At 46.8% G+C, this 18,577-nt stretch overlaps 1 protein-coding gene across 1 annotated transcript; it reads right to left on the reverse strand.

Moving 5' to 3' along the window:
- Window positions 1–16,981: 16,981 nt before the first annotated feature.
- Window positions 16,982–17,680, reverse strand: LOC138356697 (coiled-coil domain-containing protein 15-like). The gene has a single exon (XM_069312895.1). It carries the CDS (start codon window positions 17,678–17,680, stop codon window positions 16,982–16,984), a length of 699 nt encoding a protein of 232 aa, XP_069168996.1.
- Between the last annotated feature and the right edge of the window lie 897 nt (window positions 17,681–18,577).

Raw genomic sequence — 18,577 nt, forward strand, 5'->3', positions numbered from 1 at the left:
AACTCCCACGTGTTCTCTTGCTGAGGTCGTCTTAGAAAGGTAAGCGCTCAAACTCAGCGGCCACCTTACAAGCAACGAAGAACCCACCTATTACGGACGGAGGTATACTGGTATAGGTGTGTTTAGGTCCTTGCCAGGGACGAGGCTGTGCGCTCGGTCACCCATCCTACTGCTAGTCACACCAAAAGATGATTGGTGTCCTCTTCGTCCACGGTATATTGGTTCATATCCACCAGCTGGAAGGTGTATGTAGGCCCCGTTGTCGAGGCCTCCGTCACCCCCGCTGGCGGAGACGACATTAGCCAGTAGCCTAATGTTTCAACATTCACTACAGGGCTGGGGCCAGATTCACGAAGCAGTTACGCAAGTACTTACGAACCTGGGGCCAGATTCACGAAGCAGTTACGCAAGTACTTACGAACCTGGGGCCAGATTCACGAAGCAGTTACGCAAGTACTTACGAACCTGGGGCCATATTCACGAAGCAGTTACGCAAGTACTTACGAACCTGGGGCCAGATTCACGAAGCAGTTACGCAAGTACTTACGAACCTGGGGCCAGATTCACGAAGCAGTTACGCAAGTACTTACGAACCTGGGGCCAGATTCACGAAGCAGTTACGCAAGTACTTACGAACCTGGGGCCAGATTCACGAAGCAGTTACGCAAGTACTTACGAACCTGGGGCCAGATTCACGAAGCAGTTACGCAAGTACTTACGAACCTGGGGCCAGATTCACGAAGCAGTTACGCAAGTACTTACGAACCTGTACATCTTTTCTCAATCTTTGGCGGCTTTGTTTGCAATTATTAAACAGTTAATGAGCTCCGAAGCACCAGGAGGCTGTTTATAACAATAACAACAGTTGATTGGGAAGTTTTCATGCTTGTAAACTGTTTAATAAATGTAACCAAAGCCGTCAAAGATTGAGGAAAGATGTACAGGTTCGTAAGTGCTTGCGTTACTACTTCGTGAATCTGGCCCCTGGAGCATTGATTTGTGGTCATGGGTAAATCATGACCTAATTTTTTGTTTACTTTAATGCACACCTTTAGCATTAAATTATTATTAAAAAGAGTCGGTGAAATAATTACGTTCTTTAAAATAAAAATGCAGTTTACCTTCACGTGAAATGAATTCAAATCTGACATGTCTTGGAAAATTATTACCCCAACTGGGGATAATTTATGGCTGTTTCGCCACATAAGTTTCTTGAGGCGCACGTCAGCGGACGCAGCGGAAGATCAAGTCTGAGTGCCCGACACCGCTTTAGACACTCAGACTTCCATCAGGAAATCAGACATTTCCCAAACTTTCTGACGTTTGTGTGTTGATCTCTTTCTTACCGTTGATACCATTCGGTAAGACACAAACTTCAAATATTTAAATATATTAAAAACTTCAGGACCAGGCATACCTTACCTTGAGGTTACCTTGAGGTGCTTCCGGGGCTTAGCGTCCTCGCGGCCCGGTCGTCGACCAGGCCTCCTGGTTGCCGGACTGATCAACCAGGCTGTTGGACGCGGCTGCTCGCAGCCTGACGTATGAGTCACAGCCTGGTTGATCAGGTATCCATAACGACCTAACTACCTTAACATCTCCCAACCATTAGCCTACTGCCAACACGGCTTCACATTTGCCAGAGACGGGTCCTCGGGATGGTCTTCAGCAGGGAGTGGCTATCTTGAGGTTATCTTGAGATGATTTCGGGGCTTTTTAGTGTCCCCGCGGCCCGGTCCTCGACCAGGCCTCCACCCCTAGGAAGCAGCCCGTGACAGCTGACTAACACCCAGGTACCTATTTTACTGCTAGGTAACAGGGGCATAGGGTGAAAGAAACTCTGCCCATTGTTTCTCGCCGGCGCCTGGGATCGAACCCAGGACCACAGGATCACAAGTCCAACGTGCTGTCCGCTCGGCCGACCGGCTGGTGTAGGATGGTCTTCAGCAGGGAGTGACTGGGGTAGGATGGTCTTCAGCAGGGAGTGACTGGGGTAGGATGGTCTTCAGCAGGGAGTGACTGGTGTAGGATGGTCTTCAGCAGGGAGTGACTGGGGTAGGATGGTCTTCAGCAGGGAGTGACTGGGGTAGGATGGTCTTCAGCAGGGAGTGACTGGGGTAGGATGATCTTCAGCAGGGAGTGACTGGGGTAGGATGGTCTTCAGCAGGGAGTGACTGGGGTAGGATGGTCTTCAGCAGGGAGTGGCTGGTGTAGGATGGTCTTCAGCAGGGAGTGACTGGGGTAGGATGGTCTTCAGCAGGGAGTGACTGGGGTAGGATGGTCTTCAGCAGGGAGTGACTGGGGTAGGATGGTCTTCAGCAGGGAGTGGCTGGTGTAGGATGGTCTTCAGCAGGGAGTGACTGGGGTAGGATGGTCTTCAGCAGGGAGTGACTGGGGTAGGATGGTCTTCAGCAGGGAGTGACTGGGGTAGGATGGTCTTCAGCAGGGAGTGACTGGGGTAGGATGGTCTTCAGCAGGGAGTGACTGGGGTAGGATGGTCTTCAGCAGGGAGTGACTGGGGTAGGATGGTCTTCAGCAGGGAGTGACTGGGGTAGGATGGTCTTCAGCAGGGAGTGACTGGGGTAGGATGGTCTTCAGCAGGGAGTGACTGGGGTAGGATGGTCTTCAGCAGGGAGTGGCTGGTGTAGGATGGTCTTCAGCAGGGAGTGACTGGGGTAGGATGGTCTTCAGCAGGGAGTGACTGGGGTAGGATGGTCTTCAGCAGGGAGTGACTGGGGTAGGATGGTCTTCAGCAGGGAGTGACTGGGGTAGGATGGTCTTCAGCAGGGAGTGACTGGGGTAGGATGGTCTTCAGCAGGGAGTGACTGGGGTAGGATGGTCTTCAGCAGGGAGTGACTGGGGTAGGATGGTCTTCAGCAGGGAGTGACTGGGGTAGGATGGTCTTCAGCAGGGAGTGACTGGGGTAGGATGGTCTTCAGCAGGGAGTGACTGGTGTAGGATGGTCTTCAGCAGGGAGTGACTGGGGTAGGATGGTCTTCAGCAGGGAGTGGCTGGTGTAGGATGGTCTTCAGCAGGGAGTGACTGGGGTAGGATGGTCTTCAGCAGGGAGTGACTGGGGTAGGATGGTCTTCAGCAGGGAGTGACTGGGGTAGGATGGTCTTCAGCTGGGGGCCGTATGGTAAGAATGTCACTGTCTGAGGACCAAGCACAAGATGTTCTCAAGAACATCACTCCGCGCGATCATTCACTCCTGTGATGATCCTCATCAGGAACTTGTTGGCCCAAAAGGTTGATACACGGGAGATCAGGTCAACTGATCACATGAAGACTCTGGCACACAGTTGGCTACAGGCTCATCCTCTTCCTTATATCATTGTTACCTAATGTTGTTAATGAATAAAGACAATTCCTATTGATGTATGTAATTGGCTCATGATATAAATGGGTCTCTAGGAGTAGGTTTGAACTAAGCTGAGGAAGGATAACAGCTCTTGCTTGCAGTTTCACAAGGTTCCTTATATGATAGTTCCTTTATGATAATTCTCAATGTGATAGTTTCAAAGTATATTCTCATGAAATAAATGGGTCTCTAGGAGCAGGCTTCAGATGAGCTGCGGAAGGATAACAGCTCTTGCTTGCAGTTTCACTAAGTACATTTGACAGCCCTTACTAACCCTAGTCTTAGTTAAAAAAAAAACATATTTTCGTTATTCAGTATGATCAGAAATGTTATTTTCCTGTTGCTCCATTGACCAGACGTTCCCTGATAACATCGTGGAGGAGACCACCTCCCTCATACATGTCCTCCAGTACTGACGTCCTCAATGATATCTAGAAACTCTTAATATATTTCGTTTTGCAATGTCTTTTGATAATTACTTCGTTTATTATCTAAACTACTGTTAGAGGTTCTCCTTCAAGACCGACCCGAGGTCGCCCTCTGAGCTGTCACTTCAGAAGGTCACCCAGTTGTCAACAGAGGTCAAATGAGCTGTTATATGACGTCTTCGCCAGTTGCTTCATAAGGTCACCTGTCGTTGGTAAGGTCGCCACATGTGGGTAGAGCCCCGACGGTAATGGTGGCCACGTGTGGGTAGAGCCCCGACGGTGATGGTGGCCACGTGTGGGTAGAGCCCCGACGGTGATGGTCGTCACGTGTGGGTAGAGCCCCGACGGTGGTGGTTGCCACGTGTGGGTAGAGCCCCGACGGTGGTGGTGACGGTGGTGGGAAGGTGCAAGAGTTACCTGTCACTTGATCATCACAGGTGAAGGTAAAAGCTTGCCTAAGATCCGTTACCTTGTTGGTGAGAGCGCACTAAGTAATCATGTGAGCTCAAGACCTTAACCTCAAAGCTGGTGAGGAACTCTCAGTGCAAGTCTAGAAGGACAGAGTATGCCACAGGCGTGAGCCAGCCTCCACACCTGATCTTCGTTACTAAAGACTATGTAATGCATTACGAAGACTCCTCCGTCCCCCCCCCCCCCTCAACGTAACGAAAGCGATGCTGATTGGTGTTTAAGATTGTAATTGTCGGTGAACCGTGCAAGTGAGAAATGGGGGTTTTGGTGTGATTGGTGAGGGAAGACAGCATGTTGTTGTTGTTTTAGATTTAGGTACATAGAACGAAATGTCCATGTAGCACGGGCTATGGTGAACCCGTAATAAAGGAAGAGAGCAGCAAGGGGCCGAGTAGTGTTGTTAGTGCCACACCGCTTCCACCTCAGACTTCACCAGCCAGGAGGGAGTTACGACACACTCGGCAGTCAACCCGTTCTCGAACTTGCTTTTAGTCAATATTGGCTTATTTAATAACTGCATATGTGACATACTAATTGATTGTGAATATTTTAATTTACCTTGAAAAGCTTCATAGAAAACACCGACCTTACCTAACCTTCTTAGTATGTTAACATAAACATCTTATTGCTTCTTAATTACAATTATTACTTAACCTATACCGTTGATAGGTTAATAGGATAGGTTACCGCGGCAGTACCAGGCCCTCGTCGGGGCCACAAGCTCACATTTTATATGTTAAGACAATGCCGACGCTCCCAACTCCGTCCCCCCGCCCCACCACACACAATTTTGGCCATTAATGATTGTATACAATTACAGCATTCGCTGATTATACACACACACGCAGACTACAGTCAAACCCAATTATTAACTCTACAATCATGCATACATGACACCCAGAGACTGCACACCCTGCCTGATACCTGCTTGGTATCAAGCAGGGTGTACTGCCCACACCTCCATACTACCAATAACTATACACAATCTGGCCATTAACAAGACAACATTTTAAAACGAAGTAAAACTAATTAATGAGGTTTCTTGTTGTTTATAAAGATACATGAACAGCTTTAGTACTGACTCACGGCCACCGGAGACTAACAACTCTCCCCCAACCAGCTGTCTCAGTGGTTACGTGAAGATTTCCCATGACCATATTTAACAAAATAAACAGATTATAATACAAATTACTAAATATGGTTACCCACACCTACAGAGACTGGTCTTGTATATAACATTATAACAGGAACCGCCGAGCGCTCTTTCTGTATATTCATATAAAACAAGACATATTGCAATATATATAATGCAAAGTTGATGATATTTGAATGCACACAGAGGGTCTATATATAGTTTTATCTTAGTGAATTAATGAAATGTTTGAGTCATTAGGGAGTCGGACTCACCCCGCAAGTTTGGGCCCCGTGGGACGGGCCCAGTGGGAGGGGCCGGTGGAAAGGGTCCAGTGGGAGGGAGCTGCGGAAGGGGTCCAGTGGGAGGGGGCCGGTGGAAGGGGCAGCTAATAAACACCACGAGAGAGTTATAAGAGGCAGGTGTCCTAATGACCACACTACACACTACTGCCACCGCTCCCTCCCACTGCACTCGCAGCTAATAACAGTACTTGTCTCTGCACAACCCAACTACCGGGCCATTACTGCCCATTTACTAAGAAGTGTGGATGATAACGATTACGAAAATGTAAACCGGCGCTTGGGTATCCATAATTTACTCATCACATTGCCTGTAATTTGGTATTCACAATACGCACATCTGGGGGTGGCGCCACTTACCAGCCACACAGGAGTAACTATGACCCGCGAGACGAGACAGGCAGAGCGCCAACAACTTACTTGACAAGTGTGGCGGGCAGGTCACAGGCGCCGGCCCGGTTTTCCTCGCTCACGTGGTGTTAGAGGGACGACTTATCTATTTCTCGGCGGGTCGCACACCCCCTCTGGCCTCTGGGGCACGCTCACCAACTAGCCAAGCTTCAACCAGATCTGCCCGCTAGCCACTCTGGACTATGTGAGTAGTGTGAGGATGTTACTTGTCACTACCATCACACTTGGAATAGTCACTCATATTTTCTCGTATAAGGAAACAATCTATAATTGCTAGAACACAGGTTAGGGCAGGACACCACCGGGCACCTGACAGGAAGTGAAGGGGGGGTCAAATTATAGGGGGGGAGGGGAGGAAGGGCACGTGCTAGTCCCGTGGGGTTGACACTGTGTCAACGCGCATGCGGAGAGCCACAACGACTTGACCACCTCTGCTACCCTTAATACGGTACCAGCCGTAGCGTGGGCGTGCGTGGGCGTGTTGGGGGGGCGCGAGGACGGCAAGAGGGCGCTGCGGTCGCGGCGGAGCGTCGGAGGGACTCAGGAGGTGCGTGTTGACAGTGGGGCCGCCGAGGCGAGAGTGAGTTGCTGCTCCGCCATCCCTCGCCCCCAGCCACGCTAATCAATTACCCGTCACCCCACACACTCCCCGCCACGACGCCCCTGCAACACTATGCAACACCTAACACATTGCACCTGTGATGCAACACAGTCATAACGCTAAATCTCTGATCCATCACCTTCCTAACACTGCACCTGTGATGTATCACCTTCCCAACACTGCACCTGTGATGTATCGCCTTCCCAACACTGCACCTGTGATGTATCGCCTTCCCAACACTGCACCTGTGATGTATCACCTTCCTAACACTGCACCTGTGATGTATCACCTTCCCAACACTGCACCTGTGATGTATCGCCTTCCTAACACTGCACCTGTGATGTATCACCTTCCTAACACTGCACCTGTGATGTATCACCTTCCTAACACTGCACCTGTGATGTATCACCTTCCCAACACTGCACCTCTGATGTATCACCTTCCTAACACTGCACCTGTGATGCCTCACCTTCCTAACACTACACCTGTGATGTATCACCTTCCCAACACTGCACCTGTGATGTATCACCTTCCCAACACTGCACGTGTGATGTATCACCTTCCCAACACTGCACCTGTGATGTATCACCTTCCCTACACTGCACACGCAAACAATTAGCTTCCTTACGCTTCATGATATCAAATGTATTATTTACAATAGAACAAACGTGGAAACCAAGACTGTGAGATGAAAGGCCAGAAGAAACAATGGACGACACTATAGTCACTGAAGAGGTAAAAAAAATCACTTAAAACAACTGGATGTAGCAAAATCGTTGGGTTTAATTCTCACCATGGCTGCTGAAGGAGGATGCAGAAGTACTTTGTCACTCCCCATCTATCATGCTCAATAAAGCCCCGAAGACTGGAAATCTCCCAGAATTATGGAGAAAAAAAGTAAATGAAATCCTAATATTAAAATAAGGGGCAGACAGGACGCACTAAATTAGACCAAGTCACTGACAAGTATTCCGTGTAAAGTGCTGCAGAAAGTAATCGGGCTGAAAGTGAAGGAGCACTTGGAAAGGACGAAAGTTGGTAATAAAATGGCAGCATTGATCTAGAAAGGAAAAATCGTACCTGGCAAATTTGACCGAGTTACTAAAATAAGACAAGAAAAAGATATCTGGGTAGACTGTATTTTCTTAGATTGCCAAACAGTCTCTGACAGTGTTCCTCATGAAAGGTTGAGGTACAGGATGGAGAAGGAGGCTTGTATAACTGGGAAAACACTGAACAGGATACGGGAGCACCTGAAGGACAGCAAGTAAAGTCACAGTCAGAGAGGTGGTCCTCCAGTGACCTGGAGGATTGTAACAAGTGGAGTCCCTCAAGGCTCACTTCTGGCGCCGCTGCTGTTTCTAATTTATTTGTGAACGACCTACCCGTGGGAGCGAACTTGTACATGTCAACGTTCGTGGATGGCGCAAAGCTAATGAGGAATGTGAAGTCAGAGGACGACTGCTGATAATCACAAGACGACCTTGACAAATTCCTATAGAAGGCAACTAGTGATTGCTGGAATTCAATCGCAACAAGTTTAGGTAACGAAGATGGAAAAATAAGAAAGGAGAGCAGGTGACATCTACACCCCAAGTGGGAGGAAACTAGAGGATTCGGAGAGGGAGACAAATCTGGGAATGGAAATAATTTCAACACTCACCCTGGAGGCCCGCTAAGCTTGGTAACAACATATGGGACGCTGGCAGACATTAGAACGTCGTGTAGAAACCTAAATAAGGAGACCGACTTGAGAATGGTCCAGGACGGACCGAAACGTCGTCGTCCCTTCACCTTCTAGTGTGTGGTCTGGTCATCATACTTCAGCCACGTTATTGTGACTCATCGCCTGCCTAAATATGGACTTGTTTGAGGCAATATACACAGTATTTGTTAGTCTAGTATTGCAATACGCAGCACCGGCATGGAATCCACACCTTGTGAAGCACATAACCAAAACTGAAAATTACAAAGATTTGTATGAAGTTTGGTGCCAGTGCTTCTTATATATATATATATATATATATATATTTATATGTCGTACCTAATAGCCAGAACTCACTTCTCAGCCTACTATGCAAGGCCCGATTTGCCTAATAAGCCAAGTTTTCATGAATTAATGTTTTTTCGTCTACCTAACCTACCTAACCTAACCTAACCTAGCTTTTTTGGCTACCTAACCTAACCTTACCTATATATATAGGTTAGGTTAGGTTAGGTAGGGTTGGTTAGGTTCGGTCATATATCTACGTTAATTTTAACTCCAATAAAAAAAAATTGACCTCATACATAGTGAAAAGGGTAGCTTTATCATTTCATAAGAAAATTTTTTTAGTAAATACATTAATTCAGGAAAACTTGGCTTATTAGGCAAATCGGGCCTTGAATAGTAGGCTGAGAAGTGAGTTCTGGCTACTAGGTACGACATATATATATATATATATATATATATATATATATATATATATATATATATATATATATATATATATATTCGTTCCTGGCTCTGTTGCATCTATTCCTGTTGTGCTCTATCCTTTGTCCTCTTTACTTCCTCCACGTCCTCTTGCTTTTCATTTTTGCTTCCTGCCACTGTCTATTAAACCCTGGGTTATTATATTCCCGTCTACCTTTTTTCCCCTAACTGTTGCTATGAAACTCTTCGGCCTCCTTGCATTTCCATATGACTTGGTCCATCATGTCTTGTACTGTTTTTCCTCTAGGTTGTTCCACCCACTCCACTTCTCCCTGATATTCCCTTATCCTCCTGTAATCCCATTTCCTATAGTCAACTTTCCTTTCCCAGAATTATCTCGTGGTCACAATTTTAAGTTCCATCATGTAGTCAAAGGCTAGGACACAATGGTCACTGGCTCCTAATGGTATTTCATGTTCCAAATTTTCGATGTCTTCCTCGTTCTGGATGAAAATGAGGTCTAATAGGCTCGGTGTATCCCCTTCTTTTTCCCCTTGTCCTTCACATGTTGGGTTAGGAAATTCCTGTCTACAACTTCCATTAATTTTGCTCCCCACGTTTCTTCCCCAACATGGGGATTCCTTAATTCCAAATCGATCCGCCCGTGATCTAGGTTCCCCATGAGCAGCAGTTTCGCTCTCATTCTGTGAGCTGTTGTTGCTGTAGTCTGCAGTTCATCTGTGCAGTTCACACACACACACACACACAGACACAGACACACACACACACACACACACACACACACACACACACACACACACACACACACACACACACACACACACACACACACACACACATACACAGACACACACACACACACACACACACACACACACACACACACACACACACACACACACACACACACACACACACACACACACAGTAGAAGGAGGGAGGGGAGAGAGAGAGAGAATAGGTCGGGAGTCAGTACATTAGAGAACCTAAGGTTAGAAAGTCGGGGTCCAAGTTAGCTGCTCAGTCCCGCAGACACAAACAGTAACAATACTAAATATAGTAAATCCACACAATAGGACCTGACTAGAATTTCCTGGGACTACTGAAAGAGGCAGCAGTGATACTATGTGAACCTCTATGTTAATAGCCAGAGGTTCACATACTATGTGAACCTCTATGTTAATAGCCAGAGGTTCACATACTATGTTAATTACTATGCGTCATAAGCAAATGGGGAAACTTAGACGCCTACAAACGTTGTTGCCTTATTCAAGAAATGAGACGGATATAAGGCTTTAAAATGCAGACCTGTGTCACTTGTACACATTACAGGATACTTGAGAAAGTAATTAGAAAGAAGATAGTGTAATATCTGAAGATGGTAAATTTTGTATCCGGGAGAGAGCATAGTTTTAGAGAGAAAAATATGTCTTCGGAGCCTGATCGCATTGACCCAGACTGGCAACATTGGGCGGGAGAGATGGATGGTGACCTGCATCTTCTTAGACTACCAAAAAGCCATCAACACTGCCCCTCCACAAGAGACTGATACACAAGCTGGAAATGTTAGCTGGGTTTATAATGTAAATAGGACACGACGTTTACTTAGAGAGGAGATATGAAGGTGGGAAGTGATAGCGGGCTCCTGCAAGACTCTGTACTTGGACCACTTCTGCTACTGATTATTGTGAATGACCTTCAGCAGGAGGTAGGACCGTTCAGTTCAATGTTTTAAGATCAACTACAACACCGCCAATATGAACCATACAACCACCAACATAGGGCTCATAGGCTAACAGTCTGTCAGCTTAATAACAAAAACATCTAACATCAGAAACCACGTTCCTCAACCTTGCACATTCTGGCCCATCACTTGCACAGCGATGATCTTGCTTGTTGCAGGTCCGCTTCAATTCCCGACGGTCCAAGTAGTTAACAAATCCATAGTTAACAATGTTAACAATGTTAACAAGTAGTTAACAATGCATCACGTTAGTGTGATCTCTGTGTGTGAGTCCAAGTAGTTATTCAACATACCTTCCCTCCGTCCTTTCCCAGATCTTAATCCTTATATCCCTTCCATATTCTACATAGCTATACTGGCTTAGCACTTTCTCCTGATAATTACGTTAGCTTACCTTGCACATTCCTCACTAAGATCCTACTGTGCTCTACTCATGTCAAGTCATGGCCTCTATTGATACTCAGCCTCGCTACAGCGGTACTCAGAGCCTCAGCCCTGGTGAGTCTCGCGAAGGTCAAGATTTGAAGAAGTCTCCCGATGGACGAGACTCGCAGGCCGGAGTCTAGCCACGAAGGGAAGGGAACTATCAGGGGGAAAGTACCGAGTTATTAGAGGGATTTTAAATTTAAATTTTGCCCCGAGGGGCGAGATTATTGGGCAGCGCCACTCATCTTGTGAGTGGACACACCGCCATAGTGACAGTATTGGGCAGCGCCACTTATCTTGTGAGTGGATACACCGCCATAATGACAGTATTGGGCAGCGCCACTCATCTTGTGAGTGGACACACCGCCATAGTGACAGTATTGGGCAGCGCCACTCATCCTGTGAGTGGACACACCGCCATAGTGACAGTATTGGGCAGCGTCACTTATCTTGTGAGTGGACACACCGCCATAGTGACAGTATTGGGCAGCGCCACTTATCTTGTGAGTGGACACACTGCCATAGTGACAGTATTGGGCAGCGTCACTTATCTTGTGAGTGGACACACCGCCATAGTGACAGTATTGGGCAGCGTCACTTATCTTGTGAGTGGACACACCGCCATAGTGACAGTATTGGGCAGCGCCACTCATCCTGTGAGTGGACACACCGCCATAGCAGCATGTACAACACTCCCCAATAGGAAGAAAACCCGCTGGGTTGTTCATCCTGTCACTTGTACCCAGACACAGCTGGGACAAGCGATTCTTTAGATCTCTCTTGCTACTTGTGATAAGTCCAGAGGAGTCTGTTGTTTAAGTATCATGCGTAAGAATGTATAAGTACACTTATACTGACCATAAGTATATATAATGAGGGTGCATGTGCACCTTGCAACACCAGCGCCTGCGTGGTTCCTTACACATGCAACTTCACCTCTTGGTTGACTCGCGACAACTGAGAATGCACAACCGTATCAGGGCCTAATAAAGCACATAAGCGCTCCAAACTAATCATTAGTTGAAGCTTAATTTGGTCCCGAAATTCAGATAAAGTATATATTTCAGTCAGTGATAAAATTAGTTACTTCTCCCGCTAACACAGACCAATACTTCTAGTGCTGTGGAGCTAGCCAGCAGGCGCGGGCTTCCTGTCCCGTCTCATAGTGACAACGTTAACTATGCAACCCTTCACGACCAACATCCTGAAACCAGGTTCCACTGACGCCCACGCCCGCTCTCACACCCACGCCCACTCTCACACCCACGCCCGCTCTCACACCCACGCCCACTGTCACACCCACGCCCACTGTCACACCCACGCCCACTGTCACACCCACGCCCACTCTCACACCCACGCCCACTCTCACACCCACGCCCACTCTCACACCCACGCCCGGTGTGTCATACATACGGTGGACGGGGAAAATTCAGATGTTCCCTTACATATGGGGCAAAAAAGGTAGGGCAAAAGTTGAATACTTGTGGGAGATGGGAATAAAATCGATTAATTAGGGGTTGTGTCAGCGGCAGCAATACGAGGGCGGGAACTATGCCAGGAACGCCGCCACGCTCCTTCCTCACAGTTTTTGTCCATCATTTCTTACCACAATGATAAATCCCTCACAGCAACTCGAGCCCGACTGTGTGCACGCGTTTGTGTGCGTGTGCGTGTGTGTGTGTGTGTGTGTGTGTGTGTGTGTGTGTGTGTGTGTGTGTGTGTGTGTGTGTGTGTGTGTGTGTGTGTGTGCGTGCGTGTGTGTGCGCGTGTATTCACCTAGTTGTGTTTGCGGGGGTTGAGCTTTGCTCTTTCGGCCCGCTTCTCAACTGTCAATCAACTGACTGTTTATTAACTACTTTTTCTCTCTCTCTCTCCCCCCCCCCCCAGGAAGCTGCACGTGACAGCTGACTAACTCCCAGGTACCTATTTACTGCTAGGTAACAGGGGCATTCAGGGTGAAAGAAACTTTGCCCATTTGTTTCTGCCTGGTGCGGGAATCGAACCCGCGCCACAGAATTAGGAGTCCTGCACGCTATCCACCAGGCTACCAGGCCCCCTAGTGTGTGTGTGTGTGTGTGTGCGCTCACCTAGTTGTGCTTGCGGGTGTTGAGCTCTGGCTCTTTGGGCCCGCCTCTCAACTGTCAATCAATCAACTGTGTTTTTTTCACACACCCCCAGGAAGCAGTCCATAACAGCTGTCTAACTCCCAGGTACCTATTTACTGCTAGGTGAACAGAGGCATCAGGGTGAAAGAAACTCTGCCCCTTTGCTTCCGCCTCCGCAGGGAATAGAACCCGGACGCTTACTACTACGAATCCCGAGCGCTGTCCACTCAGTCGTCAGGCCCCCTTACACTTGATGTACTTACAATGTTATTTACTATAAATGTTTATCAGTGAGTCTAAGTATATAAGTATTAATACAGCAAGAGAATATAAATGTATACCTTATACTGTATACATCAGTTGTATACATTACAATAATGAAGACGTAGGAGAATCACATGTGTGTATGTACACTCATAAGACAGGTGTTTGGAGCTAACATTTGCTCTGTAGCTGCCAGAGCTACAGGGCAACACACCTGTGATGGTGTCACCGCTCTCTTCAGCAAGGTAAGGCTCTAAAAACCTCACCATTACCGCGGAGGAACAATGCTCACTTTAACAAGCTTCAGAAGAATGGCGTGAATGATATGAGCGCCGCATGGTGACAGACAGTGCCGCATGGTGACAGACAGTGCCGCATGGTGACAGACAGTGCCGCATGGTGACAGACAGCGCCGCATGGTGACAGCGGAAGGAGACTACACTAACGCAGACGAGGAGTCACAATAACGTGGCTGAAGTATGTTGACCAGACCACACACTAGAAGGTGAAGGGACGACGACGTTTCGGTCCGTCCTGGACCATTCCCAATCGACTTGAGAATGGTCCAGGACGGACCGAAACGTGGTCGTCCCTTCACCTTCTAGTGTGTAGTCTGATCAAAAATACACTAACGTCATTACCCAAAGCTCCAAACTTATCACCACTAAGGAAGCCTTCACCATAGACCAACACGTCTGCTAGAGCTCTATGATTCAGATGTAAAATAAATATATATAGAGAGACAAGATCGAACGGCTATTTTATATAAAAAAAGAGGCTTTGGCACCATTCCTTTCCCCGTCCCATCCCAAATCTTTATCCTGACCCCTTCCCAGTGCTGTATAGTCGTACTGGCTTGGCGCTATCTCCAGATACTTCCCTTCCCTTCGTACATGTTCTAGATTATAGTAGAAAAATAAAGTTAGAAGTAAAGTAAGAGCAGCAGTCACATCTCCCGCGGCGCTATGTGACTGGTGCTGTTCTTGCTAGACTTCTCAACTCTTGACAGTATTGTTAGACGTCCCAGAGCCGTCTTCCTGGTCGCCCGTCACCACCCATCCGTCACCTGTCATCTCTCTGGGCTGTCTAGCAAGCCTCCTGCTACCTTACAGGGCTCTTTAGCTTTCCTTCTGTCATCTTGCAGCCTGTTATTTCTCAAAGATATCTAGCCATTATAGGCTATTATCTACTCATCTCGATATCCGTCTGACCAAATGTGTGTGTTCATCGTTCTTAAGGCTATCTTGCTAGCATCAAATTTGTATCTCACACAAACAAAGTTCAAGACCAATTACACCAAAAAGGGTAATATGAAGATCCCATAAAATAGCCAATTACGACCAATGTCTCAAAACAAAGAGTTTAATTCATTTTAGACTCTATAATTGTGTGTAGATTATGCTGCCTGTGTGTGGACTCTACGAGGGGCACTTGCAAATGTTACCTCTTTACTCGTCCTATTCGCTATTTTATAGCAGAAAATTAAACCCTATAGAACGTCGCGAGAGTCTATTTACTGCTTTTTCTGAGTGGTAAGTGAGCCCTTGCTGCGTCGGCTACTGGCGACCCAGGCAGGTAAGGCTGCCTTACCGCCACTCTTGAGCGGACTATAATTATGGTAAATACCTGGTAAAACGCGTACTTTTGTTGCCTCTAACACGTCGTAATTATTACGATTTCGGCACATACTTTACACTTAAATTCGCCAATCACTTTGATAATGAATTATATGCACGTCAAAGAGTTTAGCACAGTGTGGTGCAGTCATCCACAGGATAACACGTGTGATTTACGCATGCAAAGACCTGTAATGGAAGGTGCTACAGGATACAGCCGTACTTAACACATGTTGAGTCCTCCTTAGGTAAATGTTGGGGGAGGTGTTACGCCATACACCTATACAATACACGCGCCATACATCTATACCCTGAAGAGGAGCATTTCCCTACGCTCTTCCAACAAACTCGTCAATAATACATTCATCTGTGTTTGGATTCTGTCTTCATATGTTACCGCGATCAACGCAACGAGGTCCTTAGGAGGATGTCAGTGCCCCTGGGCCAGGAGGATGCCCCTGGCCAGGAGGATGCCCCTGGCCAGGAGGAAGCCCCTGGCCAGGAGGATGCCCCTGGCCAGGAGGACGCCCCTGGCCAGGAGGATGCCCCTGGCCAGGAGGATGCCCCTGGCGGGGGCCAGGATCCCCAGCTCCTGCAGGCCACTGTAGCGCCGGCGGCATCACCCCATTTCTGTGACTGCTGCGAGATGTGTGTTTTGCTGACTTAGTGAGATGACTGACTCTGCTCCTTTTTTTGTCTCTATTGTAATATTCTCTTCCGGTCTGTTGACGAACTGCGCACATTATGACTTCCGCTTGATGCTTACGTTGCCAAGGCCACACAGGAAGTTGCCATAATCACCTTAAACTTTGCCACGATCACGCCCCATGCTGCTAGTATACTAAAGTTGGCAATATTACAGCCACAGTCGGTCACAAGCTACAAGTGTCAAGATACTTAATCATTCACTTAATACTTACTTATACTTACGTAATTACGTCCAGTAATACTTGATACTTAAGTCAAGATACTTAATCATTCGCTTGGACATATATTGGGATGCTGTAGTTGCTAAGGTCAGGTCACTGGGATGTTGTAGTTGCTAAGGTCAGGTCACTGGGATGTTGTAGTTGCTAAGGTCAGGTCACTGGGATGTTGTAGTTGCTAAGGTCAGGTCACTGTGATGTTGTAGTTGCTAAGGTCAGGTCACTGGGATGTTGTAGTTGCTAAGGTCAGGTCACTGGGATGTTGTAGTTGCTAAGGTCAGGTCACTGGGATGCTGTAGTTGCTAAGGTCAGGTCACTGGGATGTTGTAGTTGCTAAGGTCAGGTCACTGGGATGTTGTAGTTGCTAAGGTCAGGTCACTGGGATGCTGTAGTTGATAAGGTCAGGTCACTGGGATGTTGTAGTTGCTAAGGTCAGGTCACTGGGATGCTGTAGTTGATAAGGTCAGGTCACTGGGATGTTGTAGTTGCTAAGGTCAGGTCACTGGGATGTTGTAGTTGCTAAGGTCAGGTCACTGGGATGCTGCAATTAATTCGCTGTTTAAATTATATCATCTTAAACTATTTACAAAAATTAAAACTTTAACAAACTATGTATGATTTGATTAGTGGTACAGCGTGACAGATTAATTAGTTACATTTCGAGTAATTTACACAATCATACAAAACTTCCAGTTTTACGCAAGTTAGGTTATTACCTCGTTAAGGAAGACACTGAACGACCCTCTTAGAGCGAGAGTTACTGCAAGTGTTCCCTTGAAGGTGTAAATACTTCACCAAGTTTGTATTCGTCGTCTTTATGAACATGTTGGTACCTCTGTACTCCTCTTCCTACAGGCAAGTTGTTCATGGTCTTAGGCAAGTTGTTCATGGTCTTAGGCAAGTTGTTCATGTTCTTAGGCAAGTTGTTCATGGTCTTAGGCAAGTTGTTCATGGTCTTAGGCAAGTTGTTCATGGTCTTAGGCAAGTTGTTCATGTTCTTAGGCAAGTTGTTCATGGTCTTAGGCAAGTTGTTCATGGTCTTAGGCAAGTTGTTCATGGTCTTAGGCAAGTTGTTCATGTTCTTAGGCAAGTTTCTCATGTTCTTAGGCAAGTTGTTCATGCTCTTAGGCAAGTTGTTCATGGTCTTAGGCAAGTTGTTCATGATCTTAGGCAAGTTGTTCATGGTCTTAGGCAAGTTGTTCATGATCTTAGGCAAGTTGTTCATGTTCTTAGGCAAGTTTCTCATGATCTTAGGCAAGTTGTTCATGTTCTTAGGCAAGTTTCTCATGTTCTTAGGCAAGTTGCTTATGTTCTTAGGCAAGTTGTTCATGTTCTTAGGCAAGTTTCTCATGTTCTTAGGCAAGTTGCTTATGTTCTTAGGCAAGTTGTTCATGTTCTTAGGCAAGTTGTTCATGTTCTTAGGCAAGTTTCTCATGTTCTTAGGCAAGTTGCTCATGATCTTAGGCAAGTTGGGAGGTCCCTCAACCCCTGCTGAGTACACACTATGACTAACCATCCTGTGAGATGAGAAATTGTTAATATCATTGGTAGCTTGTTCACTCTTGTGTTACCTTCACAAGATATCTTAACAATGCACCCAGAGTTTGCCAGTGTAGATCACATGCCTCTGGTTGACTAACCATCCTGTCATGGGAATGTTTACCATCACGGAGCTAATTCTTGACACACTGTACTCTCCTTCATATAGTCAAGTGTAGCTGTACAAATGCTGATGTAACTTCCTATAAAAAAGTGAATTCAGTATTATATTTTTCTGTGACAGGAAAAGAGAGATATATATAGGGGAGACGGAGGGGTCAAAGGGAGATGAGTGATGTTGGAGGAGAGGGAAGGAGAGAGGGAAAAAGGCGAGGAGATGGGAGAGAGAAGGGAAGATGTTGAGGAGAAAGGTGGAGACGGTGGGATAGGAAGGAGATTCGGAGAATGTTTTCTCTAGTTTACTAGTTTCTGACGCCTAAAGACCTTTATAACGTATGTAAACTAGTACCAACACCAGCAACAGCTGTCAAGGGAGGAAACTGCTTTCCTTGAGACAGTATATCACAGGTATACTGACCTCAGGATGGCCACACAGTTCCTCATACTCGGCCACTCAACCAAGGACACAAGGAAAAGGCAAAATCCTCTCATCGCTCCACTGCTATTACACGAAGGTGTTAAAAAGTTGGCAGAGGCTCTCCAGTACACATATAATATCCACGACTCTCCCGTTATCACAAGGACTGCACAAACAGCGGCCCTTCCCGACACTCACGGACTCAGTATATCTAGCCAGTAGTCCATAGATTACTCGTATCAAGTTTCCAAAAATGCCCAGGACCTTAATTACGGC

Source organism: Procambarus clarkii, chromosome 73 (assembly GCF_040958095.1).
Source record: "Procambarus clarkii isolate CNS0578487 chromosome 73, FALCON_Pclarkii_2.0, whole genome shotgun sequence".
NCBI lineage: Eukaryota > Metazoa > Arthropoda > Malacostraca > Decapoda > Cambaridae > Procambarus > Procambarus clarkii.

What these genes read in the sequence shown, in the direction of transcription:
- LOC138356697 (XM_069312895.1), bottom strand. Translation starts at nt 17,680, where the DNA reads ATGAGCAACTTGCCTAAGAACATGAGAAACTTGCCTAAGAACATGAAC.